At 40.4% G+C, this 14,780-nt stretch overlaps 1 protein-coding gene across 24 annotated transcripts in view; it reads left to right on the top strand.

Moving 5' to 3' along the window:
- LOC111260931 (uncharacterized) overlaps positions 1-14,780 on the top strand; it is a 173,582-nt gene that overhangs the window by 85,169 nt on the left and 73,633 nt on the right. For 23 of the 24 annotated variants that reach the window (XR_002680646.2, XR_002680645.2, XM_022834072.2 and 20 more), the window contains one exon: positions 653-1,043. Coding sequence is in view for 21 of the 24 variants with exons in the window: in XM_022834072.2 (XP_022689807.1) it covers positions 848-1,043 (196 nt within the window). In the remaining 3 variants the exon portion in view is untranslated. Of the gene's footprint in view, positions 1-652; positions 1,044-12,981; positions 13,969-14,780 lie in introns of those variants that run through there. The other variant, XM_022834075.2, reaches the window with a different exon arrangement.

The raw sequence follows: 14,780 nt of genomic DNA, 5'->3' as shown, positions 1-14,780 counted from the left end.
TACACACCAACATCTGAACGACGTAACTGTTTTAGATGGCATTCAAGTGTTGCACGTTATTCTACGCACTTTGATTGAACTGTATGCTAAAAGATGCATACTGTTGTAGTTTTATTGCATGCAAAAAAACTTTGAATTGCCTGCGGTGATTTATTACAGACATTCGTTTGTACATTAAAATTTAGAAACCCAATAATATGCTGTTGTTTTTAAGGTTTCCGAACCTAGAATCCAGTCCTATTCGATAACCTGCATGCGACAGACTCTTCGAAAAATCATTTTTCATTTTTGTTCACTCTGCAAACATGTCTGGTTCGTATCATGTTGAAGCATACTCGAATTAAAATGTGAAATCTGAAATATTTGTTTCGTTGGTATTATCTAAAATGACCTATTGAGTTACACCACAACTTTGAGATGAAATATCGGTTCGTTCTCAGAACCTACCAAACGCTTAGTCTATTAGATATTAGAAAACAACGCTTACTGAACGCATAAAAAATAACCGTATGCTTCTGATCTCAAGGCTCACTTCGTATTTAAATATTTTAGAAAACGAAACAATCCTGTGTAACTTTTTGATAAGCATTATTCACTTTTTAGATGATAGTAAGACAGCTAACTTTATTTATTCGATTATTCGTTTATTTAGGCGTGCAGAGTGGGGTCCTGCCCTGGGCGGTCGTGATCCAAACAATCGTCCTGCTAGTTTAAAGTTTTACTAGCCTAGATATTTTTATAGCGAAAGAACGGCTCCCAATATTAGTTCGGTGTTGCCATAACCCACCAGAGCTGGACGAAGTCACCGGGAGGACACACCACCAGAAGATACAAATAAGAAGGTAAAATGCGTCGCGAAATGGGTCCGAGAAGCATGTCGCTGCCCAGGGGGACCTCGCTCCATTCGTCGCTGTGCCCCTCGAGGGTTCAGCCTGTTTCGGGAGTGCTGGGCCTCACCACACCACCAACACCACCCTCCACATCTGCCACATCCTCATCCGGGGAAAATCTCGATCAAGACGAGCTCGTCTCCTGCACGAAAGGTAAGTCTGTAAGCTATATCTGATAAGGTACCGGTACTAGTTGCAAGGTTTTTTAACACTGACAGAACGCCTTGGGAAACAACTCTTTTAAGTTGCAAAGACTAAAGATAATGATAATAATAATAAAAAATCTAAAAAAATAAAAAGCATAAAAAGATGCTTAGAAAACCTATGGACGTTTTTATTGTGCTTCAAATGTAGGTTCAGATGGGTGCTAGAATGTTTTTTGGAACATAATTAATGTGGGCTTTTTATTATTAAAATGTCGTTAAAAATGCGTCTTATTCGTGCTTAAACAGAATGCTCACTTAGTTATAATATTGTGCAGCTTTCTGTATGGCAGCTTGACAGAAGTCGATTAAATTATAAAACTTGAAAAGTTTACAGTTATCGCTATTTCGTTTTGCATACGGAATATGACTTCGAAAAGGTTAGAAGACGAACCTATAGGGAAAAGTGTATTCCGATGTCGCAAGTAAAACCATTTAGCCTAGCCTAAAATAACTGCTAATAATGTGATAGTAATGGCGATTGAGAATGCAAAATTTAGTTCAGACTCTCATTGTTTGTAAAGAATAATGAACCTGTACGACGGGGTATATATACAAAAAAATATGTGGTCATGAGGAAGTGTTCCTTGGGTAAGCAACGGTTAGGCGATTCTGACAAGCATTTCGCTACCATCTATGACTGTCATAAAATAAATGCTAGCCTATATCTGTAAGTAATATGTGAAATAAAATGCGTTTTAAACTCTTTCAGAGAATCTCATTGTGAGTTTTCGTACCCTATTTAATAAACCCTATTAAAACTATTTAAATTTTTAGGTTTAAATAAACGCAAATAACAAGTCAAATAAGCTCATGCCTTAAAACTATTTAAATTTTTAAATTTAAATAAACGCAAATAACAAGTCAAATAAATAAGCTCAACTTTGGCTACTTCATTTGCTAGATAGACATCATCGGTAGGGTTAATAAACTAAAATGAAGTATTGCGGAGATGGTACGGTTAATATATTATCTACATCTATGGTACCTGCAAGATTATTGTGCACAAAATAGTCCACAAAACGGCTGTATACGATGATATTTTCAGCGTTTTTTGTAAATGATTTAATGCATAATACTTTCCAGCGGCATCTGTTTAGCAGATGAGCGTCAACCGCTTATGGTAGCTCTATTTAGAACTTTCAGGAATGTTTTACGACTGATTTATACGATTTTGTGTTAAACCGGATAGATACTGCAAAGATGTAATGATCACATTTCATTAACTAAGTGATTAGGAGTAACCCTCGTATGAATATATACACTAAGCCACACTCCTGCGTTTGTTCTTGTCGAAGTGTACACATGACTAAACAAACAACACGGTGTTACAAAAAGCATGTGATTCATAGCCTCAGACAATGTTTATATGCGAGCAGCGTTTTTATGATCGGTGTTTTCATGACTATAGCGCCTAAAAATGCTCATGTTTTCTTTTCCTTGTGAATGATCTGGTCCTGACATGCATTACAAAGAACATATGGCCAATATAAAAACAGATGTGGGTAAAGCAGTTCAGCGGAAAGCTGTTGCCGTTAGCTGCCACCTCTCTGTCCGAGGAACATTTTTTGCCTAAGGAATAATCCTTCCTGTTTGGCTCGTATTTTTCCATCCCGTTCTCGAAGTTGGAATCTAGCGTTCAGAAGGTATTAAAATCCCCATCTGATTTCATTATTGTAGAACCTTAGCGATTGATTTTATATCTTCAATATATTTAATGACATATTTAGATATCCGATATATGTGCACGTGCGCCGGCCTACGACCAATAGAAAAATTCTTAATGCCTAAAACAAAATTATCTGATCAAAGTATCGCTTAAACTCTCGTCAATTCGTACATGTGCGATCATATAAATAAACAAGCCTGATGCATTTTTTATTCTAGAACCTGTGCGGAACTATGAGAAGTCTTCAACTGAAAAAGCAGTACCATTTAGAGGGAAGTTGACTGCGTGTTTTTAGATGACGAAAAAGACACATTATGGACTGATGTTATAGCGGATCAGATTGGTGAGGACAACATATCCTAACAGTGCCCATAAACTCATTTTCGGTTTTTCAATGTAAAGGTGCCTGAGTAAAAAGAAACCCGTTATCATTTCAGTCTAATGTCAACGACGACTCTTACTAAACACTGTTATACAAAATTAACAACACAACATTGCTTCAGTAGACTGAAGTTACATTTTGTGATAGCTGTCTATATTAATAAAAAGTCGAAACATATGATAGTGCTTCCAATTATGTGGTTAAATAAAAATTACCCAGAACTATGTGCACACGCACATATACTACGCAACGTGCGTGAGTAACGAAGGTTTTTCATTAGATTTAAGGCAGTCTTCTCGTGAGTAGTTTCCGCGCCTAGCACTGCGCGCGGAAGTTAATCAATGTAGTTAAACAAGTATTCGATTAAAAGCTAAATATCAACACTCGTTTATTACTGATCCTCTCGCTCGTGCCACATTCACATCGTGCCCACACTTGCTAACGACAAAAATACAAACATTCGCATATCAGGATGAAAATGTTTTTTATGTATTGATGTTAGATGGAAATGTTTATGGATACAAATACGTTTAGTGTAAATCTTTATTGACCTTCCTTTCTATATATATATATATATTATGGATCGTCGTTGATTTTTCTTTATCATCATTAATTCATCCTTACGAAATATGGCTACGTCATTATATCCATTCTTATTAAGGATAATTTACATTCTCTCATCAGTTTTACCCATCATTATTACCTCGTTTATCGCGGTGAATGCATATTTTTCATAAGCATCGACGATGACTACCAATTAAACATAAAGCTAATTGTACAGGTGAGTGCTGTTGTCGATACTGAGCTCGTTGCCGAATTAACCAGTACTACGGTGCAGCTGACCTGGATTATAAGTTGACCGCTTGATTTGCTCGTTAAATACTATAGGACAATGATCCTCGAGTGAGCGATGCTGCCATTAAGCAGCTTGCTTACACCAGCGACAGCAGAAGCTGCAACATTAGTTATTAGAGTTATTAGTGATTACATAAATAAAAAAAAATACATAAACGTGCGACATACGCTAGTTCCGCTATCCTCTTATGCACAAATAGCTCTGCATATACAAGTATCTGTATTTATATATATATATATATATATATAACTAAACATTAACATAGATATTAACACATTATATATAATGTGTTAATATCTATGTTAATGTTTAGTTAATGCGTATAAAAATTCTCGAAATCTAACAAGCACAACATCAGTGATATAGCAATAGTCAAATAACAACGGCGGCACCAACTGCGACAGTAAACAACATCGTGACCATCTATAAATAATGGACGTTGTTGCCGCGGCTAAGGTGCAATAACACTATTCGCGTAATGTTTTACGTGTGTGTTATAGCTATAAATAGAAAAGACAAATCTATGGTAACCGTAAGCTTAAGCATATATCATTGTATCCAGCTAACAGGATAACAATTTGTGGATTGTCGTAAGCATGAGAGTTGTCAGGACATATGACATTTTAGTGGCTCTTCGCAACACAACACATCGAACGAAAAGATGGGCATAAAAGGACGATATGGGATGGCTAAAGGTAGGCAGAATCGACAGACGCAAGCATAATCGGTATCGAAACAAATGTGTGTGACGCGAGGTCTTAAAGTTAAGGAACTACAGCTAGCCAAATCGAAGAAAGGCGCATATATATACATGAAACAGTGGCTGATTGCAGCAGCGGTGTACAAGTCATAATAGCGATCAATGACGCTAACGTGATGGAAAGCACTTGTGATGGTGATAGCTTGTAACATAAGTAGCCCGATCACAATTGATTCCCACGAATGACAACCTTAAAACTGACTACATGGTAAAATAATAGTAACTGTAGTGTTATCTTCCCGTAGAACTGTGGTAATATTAAATATCAGAGTATTCACAAGCAAATTCACCTGCAATAACACTCTTATAATTGGCTCAATAATAGTTAACTGCCTTCCTCGACAGGGGTTCGGCTAATAGTGGTGCTTAATTGGTGATGAAAGCGGTGCTACTAAAAAATGAGATTTGTAAATGGCTAACAATTTCCAGCTGTGATTTTTAATTGTGGAAATATACTTTTAACGTCTAAAGCCCAACCGATCTGATGTTGCTGCAATGGGTTATTGGTGTTCAGCCTAAACTGATATATCATTTGGGATCCTTTTGTTTTTTGGCCAGGAGCGAGACCAATATTTAGCTATTTTTACGTGTGCTAGAAATGTGATTCATGGCCGTCGTGTCTGTTCAATATAACGATCGTTCAACACGACTATACGGGCCTTAAATTGCTCACGGGATTGTTTTTAACGTTGCCTTTGCAATTTTATGAACACTATTTTGATAGCACGAATAGCTAGTAAATAAATGTTTTGTATTTCTCGTTCAGTAACGCTCCATACATAGAAATCCAATGGGTCGCTCGGCGGTTATAAGGCTTATCCCCGAACCTGTCCTCAAGTAGCCGATCGATATAGCATGATTCTGTTTGTTTATAGAAAAAAGTCAAACACAGTATTAAAGTTGACTTTGTTCTACAAACTGTCGTGTAACCGCAGGCCTAAAGTGTTCGAAACGAACCAACAATATCTTGCAACATAGCCATAGTACACTTTGTCGATTATTGCAGGTTATAATTATATATATATATAGGTGTATACCTTCCTCAGGGCTGCCGGTTGTTTGTAAACGGATAGCGGTAACCCCGGAGCGGCTACGTCCTGCTGGGTTAAGTTTGTTGATGCAGCGTCTTAGATCCATCTAACATTGGCAGGCCGCGATCGCCCGGATGTGCTACCCTATCGTCTCTCCAAACCACCAACTAATCGACTGCGTTACAATGAGGCGCAATGGAAACAGATGTGTTTGTTGTCCTCGGCGACCAATTATTGCAGCTCTGTGGAGTTTCATGCCGTTGTTTACTACAGGAAGATTGATATTTCGGCACCATTTTTATCCGTGTGAGTAAAAAAAATATACATGCATATACGGCGTATTTGGGATAAATTAAGGCAAAATTGACGTAGTTTGTTTAATCTGAATTCATTCACGTGGTAGCGCAGAAAGTAACGTGTCTGCCGGCGAACTTAACGGCGTTATATGGGTGTCAAGACGCGTCGTTTTCTACTGGCAGTCAGCCGTTTAAAATAATACCCATCGGTTTTAGTACGAAGCGTAGGGCATAAAGGATAAAGAGAAAATAGATTTTGGAATGATATTGTTTACACGTGCCAAGAAAGATCCTTCCTGGTCGCGTTCAAATTGATGTAGCTGCCATTCGCTTCTACGACGGCTTTTATTCGGGACTTCAAAACGTTTTGAAGAAATTATCCTAAAATAGCAATGAACTTAATGATAACGTTCGTCCGAAAAAGTCTGGTATAAAATGATTCAAAAACCTCAGGCTACGAAGGTTTACCTGGACAAGTTTATTAATAACAGATATTTTCTTTTAAAACACAGCCCTTCATTTGCGCATAGAAGCTTTTTGTGCCACTTTTTTTGCTTTAATGAATTTCCGAGCTCTTAAAGTAACTTTTCAATTTTGGATCATCCGCTTTGCGTCACGAAATCATCCCAGATTCTTTGAAAACTGCATGGAGACCACAAGCAACATAAACCGTTGATTTTAGACAAACGTGCAAGTTTATTGCTTGATGGGCTTAAGCGCGAATACGTTAGATGTAACGAAAGATTTGCTCATATTTCGAACACGTATCCTCTGCTTTCTGCTATCAAGTTTGTTTCATAAGTTCGTTCTATAGGGAACGTGGCACGCATTAGCTTCATATTTCAAGATGACGCTATCTTATAACAGGCGACACTTTGTAACATTTTATCGTTGTTGATTAACATTGTTCTAGATGCATTTGTACTCTTCGTAGTTTGAGACTGGCTACTCGGATATTGTTACTATTCTAGTTCAAGTGAGATATGGAAAAATCAAAAGATTCAAGTGGTTTACAAAAATGAGTTCTACCTTGGAGTTACAGCGGAGGAGATTTTGTCGTACAGTCGAGATTTTATTACTAGAGGTACCGTCGGTTATTTGTTTAAAAAATCTCGGAAGGAGACGTTTAAACTCGCGAAGATGAGACATGTAGAAGACTTGCGTCGATGAATAATGGGGAGTTAACGGGCAGAGGTGAACGTGCACAGGTCTTAGCGCTCAAGCTTGGTCTATGCAAGAACATCGTTCTTGTGCATCCCGATAAAATGATTTAGGCGAATATTAAAGGCCTGTATGACAGACACTTGCTTCTCGTTGATGTCAAGCTATAATGATTCGTTCGCCGAATCACTGTGATAAAAATCGATCCGCTATGGTAATCGCAGACGGTCTTGCCAGCGGTTGAATGTAACAACCGAACTGACGGGACATCTCCCCAACCCAGCGAGAAAAATTTTTGCGGATGTATTCGGTGGTATAATGCAAATGTCATACGCTATTGCTTTATGGGCACTCATCTCCTCCATCGGTTCAAGTTTGTCGTTATCCGTGAAGTGCATCTTCAACAACTGTCGTCAACAATGAAAAAGCTTTGTAATAAGAATTACTGAATAGAAATACCATTTAAACGGTATGGCGACGCTCGATTTTACGCTGCTAAAATTATGGTAGCTATAATGGGGAGTTCTGTAATCAACCAAACGTGCCGGACGTTGCTCCCGGAGATTAGATACCTTCAAGTCCTCAATAATTTTTCGAGTATTCATTGTACGGCGCGAGTACTCACTTATACAGTGGCCGAAGTTAACGATCCAATTAACAGAAAGTCGTATATAACAATGGTGGACACTTTGAAATAAAGGGCTGCCATTATGATGAAACTTCGAAAGAGCTGCGAGTTTACTATGTCATGTTTCATAATAGTAAACGGCATAATAGGAAACTGTATTTCCGAACACAGATAAATGTATTTCAGATACGATAAACAAGTAGGTTGGGCTCGTTTTAGTTTATCCGCTCAGTTTGTATATAGATTGCCATTTTTATGCTAGGATACGATTTCAACAACTTTCGACTTTTCTGGGTCGATACAAAAAGTTGTCGTAAAAATCAGCGTTTCACGGGAAACCCATGATCGCATCCGAATGTCCAAGAACTTCGGATGCAAATTGTACGTTAGTACACGACGCTGCTAGATGGCGCATATTCGTTGAATATATTGGGTAAAAATACGTTACCAAAGAACATCGCATACAAAGCAAAATGCTATCCAAAATCATTATTGAAAATAGGTGCACATGTGTTCATAATATTTAACACTGTGCAACGCATTGGCCTCCACCACCAAACGGCACCAGACGAACGCATTTCAATGCGTTCGTTTGGTGTCGAAGGTTAAATACATCGGTCAAACTTCGCTCATCTTATGTAATTAGATAAATGTATCTAGAGAATGAATGAAATGATCTAGAGAAGAACGAGAGTTATGGAAAAACAGCCCTTCAACCGAACCTCTTTTTCGCGAGAGTCAAACCTACCTACTTGCACCTTACGATTCAGTACCACGCGGTGTCGACCTCTGTCAAAAGGGGGAGGGGGTTAGTCGTCATTATCAACACTGAATTACAGGTGAATGAAAAAATAAAGGAAAAACAAGTGAGATGCACATGAAAGGAGAAATGCTGATTAACCGAATCTATGTAGATTCGACTGACCCGAATGGGAGTTGAATAGCGGTAGCTGCTTGATAACGGAGTTTACACTTAAGTTTAAGTAAAATAAGTTTAAGTTATGTTTGTTAGTCTTTAAAGTAGTCCTGTTTCATGCATGTGATTTCGACGGCTACATAAAAGATAAACAAAGGAAAGAAGTAAAGGGTGTACTGAAACACTAACGTAGTCCGCTCGAATTATCTCCTTGAGGTCTGGTGATTTGCTCTGCAGTAATAAGGTGAAATAATAGTGCTGAAGGGAAAAGTGAGTGTAGCGTTTTAAGTTTAATATATGTATGCTTTGCGTTTTGGTACGTTAAGGAAAATAAGCTAGTTAATTTTGGCTCGCGAATCGAGTCCCTGTTTACGAAGACGATACAGCGGGTTTTCACGAGAGCTCTACTGTTCCTGATTATGCGGATATTTTAGAGTATACAAACCTCAGCAGCCTGCTTGTAGTCATCTTTGCTTAAGTTGGCTGTAGTTGGCTGTGGCAATATAAGCACTTCGCAGTAAAAATGTACAACGTTGGCTTTCCAAGACAATTTATATAGGTATAACCATATTCACGTGCCCAAAAGGTGTCCACACCAGGAGTTAGGTGGCTGTATCGTTGCTAGATACAATAGATCCTGCCTGCAGTTCCTAATGTTATATATGTCATTGATATTATGCGATTCGAAACAAGTTATTATTGTCAACCGTTTATTATCAAGCAATCGCTTAACCTAATGAAAATCATGCGGGTTCCTTAGGCACCACTACTAGCACTGCCTAAATGGTGATAAAAATCGACAAATTAAGATTTTAGCGTTAGCAAGTTCTAGTATTCCTTGGAAACATTTGAGTCTGAAAGAAGATGGCATCGCTTATGGAGCTACATCGAAGTCAGCATAGATTATCAATCAGCAAGGCCGCTATCCAAACGCAAACTGTCGAAGAAATCGGAAAAGTCACAATATAACAATCAGGAACAGCGGAGGGTCAATTTTGTACGACGTAGATGATACGATAAATAAATGCGGCCCAAGCTGCAAAAACCGGGACACACAGACGCGTACAACGACATAACAGTTCGTGAGAAGAGCTTCGACCATAAAAGTTATTGATCTTCTACTAGTACATTACAACGATGGCTTTGTTGTTGCTAAGTCGCTACCCCATCGCTAACCCAGAAACCACCTTTTTTGTTTGTGAGTAATCAGGGTCGGTCAAATGCGTCCCTAATACTAGCATTCCGCGCTAATAATAATATAAGAAGAACACAGTGCGCAATCAAATATGTGAAAGCCAGCTCTTAACCTTTACATGAAATTATCGAAACAAACTTAACATTTGATAACCGTTTAGCGTACGTTCAGCTAGTTACGCGGTACGCATCGATCGATCCGTAAAATGCGGTCCATGCCGCCATGTAGGGTCTCCATTCCTTTCCCAGCTCTCCACAGATTTCTAATTCTAGGACGTCTATCAAGACGTCGTTCCTACATCAACCGCGTTTGACAACTACATGCCCGATGTAAGCAGACACCATTTGGGGAGCTTAACGATGTTTTTACTAACTGCGTTGTCTTCCGTAATTCCTTTCGTGTGGGAGGTATCTCGATCTCATTGAACAGCATCAGCTCAACACTGTACGTATCTATAGACAGACAGACAGAGATCTCCTTGTCGCAAGCTGAAGTGACCCATTATTACCGTCGCCACTTATCCACTCGGCAAGCTCAGTCACAAACCGTTAAAGAATCTAATACACATATGTAGAGCAATGCTACGGTGCCCGATTCATGTAACAGCAGCACACCGGCTGCCGCCGCGGTGGTCAGTGCCTGTTTGTGGCAAAAATCACATTGACGGTAAAGAAGATTTTATCATGAAAGACATCAAAGGAAGGGAAAGCCCCTATTGCTTGTTATTGGCAATTGGGTATTGGCCAAATGAGACAGTGACGATCGCTGTCAAATTCGATTCTTGCACGGGCCGGCAATCTGTTGATCGCTCGCTCGCTTATTCACCTGAACTACTCGTTTTTTTCTGTCGCCTCATCACCGGCTCCATTATTACCAAAGGCACCGAACTGTTCCTGGCTAGAAAGGATCGGCTTCTTGTTTTGAAATTTGCATGTCTTCATGTTGCCCGTGACGCCGCCGCGTAGTCAGCCGTATCGTTACCGTCTGCTATCGCTTTTCGACTGAAGTGGCTGTTTTTAAAGTAATATCTAAACGCTTAAGTGCCGGACGTGAAACGCGAAAAACCGTTCATTGTGGTTTGGATTGAAAGTGGCTGGACTGGCTGAAGTTAGCCGGCCGGAGGCGAGTACGTGACGCCAATGGTGCAACCATTTTCTGGGTCGATTAAATAAATATGTGGGGTTTAATTTGGGGGCCACTAAAAAAGCGAGTGTCGAATGCTCGGCGCTCTTCTGGAACGATGAAAAAATTGCTCGGCGAAAAATCGACTGAAATCGGCTCTTTGCTTTTTTAGGGAGGATAGATGAGCGCACTAACGGCCAGAAGCCGGGAATAAGGGATTGCGGAAATATCATAATATAGATTGTTGATATTCAGTTGTCTTCGTGAAAAAAGAAAAATGCCAATATACAATACTTTTGCAATCAAAAGGAACATGCCAAGAATAGGCAACTATCGTAGTGCTTTCGTAGGGCTTTCCAAGTACTTCCACCTTGTATTATGTCGGGAGAAAACAATGACAAGTGATTTACTGAATGATGAACTACGTCTCTCTCTTCGCGCGCGGACTTGGAACAAAGGCCTCTTATTAGAAGCACACTCTTATTGACCCTTATTGATAAGATCAGATCTTTTTAACGTTAAAAATACATACGAGTTTCGCGTTAAAAGGATAAGGCTATACAATTAATCATTTGCTAAATAGGATAGTAAGGGTGAAATATTGTTTTTAGACGGTTTGGTATTCTACGCAGCATTCACATGAACAGTGTTTTAAGAATTAGTTGATTCCTGTTATTATTTTGAGGGGGTTTAAACCGCCTACGAATAGCATGTAAGCGGTGGCCTATTGATGAGGAAATGGCCATGGACTCAAACAATCCCTGCCATGTAAGACCTCTTTGTCCACTTGAATAGTCACTCTGCTAACAAACAAGTTGTTGAAAGGATTTTGAATCACAGTTCCGTTGTATCAGCACCGACAATTCAATCGTTAAGTTAGAACTGTCGATGGCGATAAACCGATGAATACCGTTGAAATGAGGATGATTTTGGTGACGCCTTTTAAATCCTTGTCCTTAAAGTTCGAATGTGTTGGAACTCCAACAGCCGGTTCACGCGCCTTGTCTAGTCCCTCATGAGTCTTATTGAATACCAATGAAATCACATCTGATTATGATGCCTTTTACAACACGCACACTATCCTGTTATAGAATTTAATTTTTGTGGAGAGAGTGGCGAGGTATTGGACAAGGCCTAGCTGTGCGGCAGGCGCAAATCTTATAGGTCGTGTTCAGCATCTCTAAATGACATTAGATTGGATATCGACCGCTCGGAACCGACAAATACAGCGAGTTGTCAGAATTTCAGCTTTGTAAATTGTTTGACACTTGTTTTGCTTTGCAATACCCTGGACCCATATTCCAATTCAGAACAGAATCCAAAAGAACAGCTGCAGGTAAGCTTTCTCGGATTACAGAATTTTCACAGAACTCGTTAGAGCCCGTAGTGTGCGTGTGTAGACAGACGGTCGAAACAAAAGGGAGTCTCGTACGCCTATATGTCCGTGTGACGATACACTCAACAATCAAAGCTCAGGATGAATTGCCACGATGTCTATCCATAGACTTGTTATTAAGCCTAGATTTGCCTCTTTATCAACGGAACAGGTTATCTTACAGATTTCAATGGCTGGGAAAGCTGGCACACCTCATTGATACCCGGTACTCTATTCTTCCACATATTTTTTTCGTAACAGAAATCAGGCGCAGTCCATGTACATCGGCAATATTGCCCTGTTTTCTGCAGCAACAGCAGCAGCTTTATTAGACATTCCCGCCGCCGGTAAAAATGAAAGGCAACGAGCGACAATCCAGCGGGCGACCGTCGTCGGTGAGGGGAGGAAGGGCCGATGCGGTGAGTGTCGGCGCTCACCATCGCAAGGGCGACAGTGCAAGTGCCGTCGATACAAGTGAACACTAGTGAGCAAAGGCCATGGTGACGGGAGCTATCAGCGTCTGCGTTATAGAGTTGTTGTTGTTGCTGTCGCTGTCGCTGTCGCCGCCGCCGCCACCACCGCCACCGCCACGGCTACCACTCCACGGGCTAAATGCGAATCGAAGCGTCGCTGTTGGTTACGAAATCTAGCTGCGAGCGCGTACTCTACCCAGGAGCAGGCAGTTTCGCTGACGGCAAGGTTCCATCACAACGACCGTAATAGACGACGTTATCAAAAGTTGCTGGCGCGACAACGGTGACTGACTGCTGTAGTCGTTCCATGAGCTGGATTTGGCATTGAAGTATTGAACTATATCTGGCTGTGTGTGCCTCGCTCGCCCAATACAAGCCAACAAGTGCGACTGTCGATATCAGCATCCAGCAGCAGCAGCAGCCACAGTAACGGTCCTGTTTGTGCTGGTAGTGTCGAGAAGAAAAGCGCGCATACGACGGAGTAAATCCGAGCAGGGAGTGTGAGTGATACACCGTGGAGTTCGCAGGCAGATAAAATAGCTAACGCCATTACAATGGCGGAAAGAGTCCTCTTGGCGTTTGCGTAGTGTGTCTGTCCGGAAGGAGCGACGGCAGCAACTGCACGAACCCCAGTCTGTTGTGCTATACCTATGTATTCAACGTATCTTGAGTACAAGACGACCGAGTATATGCGTACACCTATATAGCTAGGTCTGGGTGCACCTAGGGTGAATTTTACCATCTTCGATTACAAGTGAAATCAGTTGTCCACACCTGTATACTTCCTTGGATTAGAATGCTCGGTGTCGTGCTTGTTTATGAAGGCATTGCTGGAGTCCGAACGTGGTGCTACGGGGAATAGCAATTTATGGTTGGCAATGCGTCAATAAATCCCAGGACATACTCGTAAGCCAGGACAGCTATCCGTAATAATAGAAACAAACAGCCAGCCAGTCAACGAGCCAGCCACATCAGGATATCACGTGTCAATCGTACAAAAGCATATTCAAGGTGCGCTATAATGTCATCCACCATTCACTTTTAACAAAGCGAGTTAATGATGTCTGATTTGCTAATCGATATAGAAACAAATAGTCCTCAATAGGTCGCGGTGAGTTTCCTAGCATCGACAATCCAGAAGGCGTTTCGTTAAATGACAGCATTGCTCTTGTCAGATACCGTTGAAAGTTCTACCGGCGGGAAACAGTCGCTAGCAGACACGACGAGCACCGTCTGGAGTTCTGCGCGCTGGTTCTACTCTGTGTGTATGTATGAATGTGGGTCTAATGCGTGTCAAATGATAGGGAGTTATCAACGTATTTTTCCCCAGTCCGACTGTCACAAACAATACCTGTAAAAGCGAAACGTTACGACAACAGGACAAAAGGGATCCCTTTTTAGCAATGGCCAGCGCAGCTGATAAAACATTGTATTGTTAATGATAATGAATGAGCGAACGTGCATTAATTAGATGCGTAATATATATCGTAGAGCGTAATCGACCTGGCAAAAATAGAAGTAGTTTCAATCTCGTTGCCTTCTTTTTTTTTTTTGCTTCTGTTTCCTTGAAGCTGTGAAACTTACTATTAAGTGGCGGGTTGTTGGGCACATTTCATGTCGAAGTAAGCCAAGTTGTTGAACGAACCCAGTGTTATTTAATAGACGAATTCGCCTGGTGCCGTAAAGCTAAATTGGTTTGATCGTGCGTGTTTGGGCTAAAGCAATTAGTTTACAACATAAACGTTTGCCTGTTTGTTATAATGAGCCATATATATCTATATCTATCCATATATATATATGTTCAGTTCAGACTCCTTTTTATC

The sequence above is a fragment of the Varroa jacobsoni genome, unplaced genomic scaffold, assembly GCF_002532875.2.
Source record: "Varroa jacobsoni isolate VJ856 unplaced genomic scaffold, vjacob_1.0 scaffold_494, whole genome shotgun sequence".
Classification (NCBI taxonomy): domain Eukaryota; kingdom Metazoa; phylum Arthropoda; class Arachnida; order Mesostigmata; family Varroidae; genus Varroa; species Varroa jacobsoni.
Note: the sequence above shows the minus strand (reverse complement) of the source record. Positions and strands in the feature narration are given on the sequence as shown.